General features: G+C 61.1%; 1 protein-coding gene across 1 annotated transcript in view; it reads right to left on the reverse strand.

Moving 5' to 3' along the window:
- Window positions 1-283: 283 nt before the first annotated feature.
- Window positions 284-1,974, reverse strand: part of LOC121292393 (proto-oncogene c-Fos-like) — a 10,942-nt gene continuing 9,251 nt past the window's right edge. The window contains exons 2-3 of the mRNA XM_041214242.1: window positions 1,868-1,970; window positions 284-845 (exon numbers count right to left, since the gene is read on the reverse strand). Of these exons, the coding sequence (XP_041070176.1) occupies window positions 372-845; window positions 1,868-1,970 (577 nt within the window). The 3' untranslated portion in view covers window positions 284-371. The remainder of the gene's footprint in view (window positions 846-1,867; window positions 1,971-1,974) is intronic.

Raw genomic sequence — 1,974 nt, forward strand, 5'->3', positions numbered from 1 at the left:
GATGTTAATATTAGACCACTGGACACGATGAAGAGCAGGGTACATATCGTTAAAAAATAAACTTTTACAATAAATAATTTGATATATTACAGTAACACCATATTGCAACATACAGTTGGTCAGACTAAACCGATCTGGTGAAGACTCGAGCACCATAACTCCAGCTGCAGGTTAATAAGTGGAGGAATCAGATCTTTAGGATTCTCTTCCCCCCACCCCAGAGAGAGAGGGGGTAGAGGTGGTGGGGGGGGGGGGGGGGGGGGGGGGAGGAGGAGGTGGGGTGGGGGGGGGGGGGGTTGTTGACAGCCCTTTGCCCTCCCAGACAGACGCATGCAGTGCCGGGGATGAGAAAGTGTCTGTGCCAGGACTGCCTACAAGGCCAGTAACGTGGGGGAGTTGAGGGAGTCCGACGAATGTTCACTGCCGCTTCCTGGGTGGATGATGGAGCCGCAGCCAGAAATCTCCGGGTAGCTGAAAGCGAAGGAGGACGAATAGGATCCGCTGGGGGTCTCAGGCAGGACAGGTGTACATAAAGGCTCACAGTCGGCAGGCAGCGAGGAATAGAGGGGCTCCCAGTCAGCCAGGCCGATTAAATCCACATCAGGCACCGACCTCCCCGAGTCCAGGCTGCTCACGAAGTCGGGGGCCGGGGCTGGGGGGGTTGCAGCCGCTTCCGAGTGGACAGTCTGGGTGCTGGCGGTGGGGAGGCTCTGGGCTTCTGGCTCTGGGACCCTGCACACGGGCCGGTGAGCGGCCAAAATAAATTCCAGTTTCTCTTTCTCCTTCAGGAGATCCGCAATCTCCGTCTCCAGAACCGATTTCTCTCCCTCCAACTTCTCTGTCTCCTGTGGGGAACAAACCGGAGTGAGACCAGCCGCACAGAGTGACCCCCATCCCCATGTCCCTGTCCAGCCGGAGTGAGACCAGCCGCACAGAGTGACCCCCATCCCCATGTCCAGCCGGAGTGAGACCAGCCGCACAGAGTGACCCCCATCCCCATGTCCAGCCGGAGTGAGACCAGCCGCACAGAGTGACCCCAATCCCCATGTCCAGCCGGAGTGAGACCAGCCGCACAGAGTGACCCCCATCCCCATGTCCCTGTCCAGCCGGAGTGAGACCAGCCGCACAGAGTGACCCCCATCCCCATGTCCAGCCGGAGTGAGACCAGCCGCACAGAGTGACCCCCATCCCCATGTCCAGCCGGAGTGAGACCAGCCGCACAGAGTGACCCCAATCCCCATGTCCAGCCGGAGTGAGACCAGCCGCACAGAGTGACCCCCATCCCCATGTCCCTGTCCAGCCGGAGTGAGACCAGCCGCACAGAGTGACCCCCATCCCCATGTCCAGCCGGAGTGAGACCAGCCGCACAGAGTGACCCCCATCCCCATGTCCAGCCGGAGTGAGACCAGCCGCAAAGAGTGACCCCAATCCCCATGTCCAGCCGGAGTGAGACCAGCCGCACAGAGTGACCCCCATCCCCATGTCCCTGTCCAGCCGGAGTGAGACCAGCCGCACAGAGTGACCCCCATCCCCATCCCCATGAACCCAATCCCCATGTCCAGCTGGAGTGAGACCAGCCGCACAGAGTGACCCCAATCCCCATGTCCAGCCGGAGTGAGACCAGCCGCACAGAGTGACCCCCATCCCCATGTCCAGCCGGAGTGAGACCAGCCGCACAGAGTGACCCCCATCCCCATGTCCCTGTCCAGCCGGAGTGAGACCAGCCGCACAGAGTGACCCCCATCCCCATGTCCCTGTCCAGCCGGAGTGAGACCAGCCGCACAGAGTGACCCCCATCCCCATCCCTGTCCAGCCCCCAAATCCCCCCTCACCCCCACCCCCCGCGGAACCCCCAGGACACACTCACCGTTTGCAGGCTATCGGTCAGCTCCCTCCTCCTGTTGCGACATTTGGCTGCGGCTAGTTTGTTCCGCTCCCTCCGGACCTTCCGCTTCTCCTCATCCTCAGGACTTA

This window comes from Carcharodon carcharias, chromosome 20 (assembly GCF_017639515.1).
Source record: "Carcharodon carcharias isolate sCarCar2 chromosome 20, sCarCar2.pri, whole genome shotgun sequence".
In the NCBI taxonomy this organism is placed as follows: Eukaryota; Metazoa; Chordata; class Chondrichthyes; order Lamniformes; family Lamnidae; genus Carcharodon; species Carcharodon carcharias.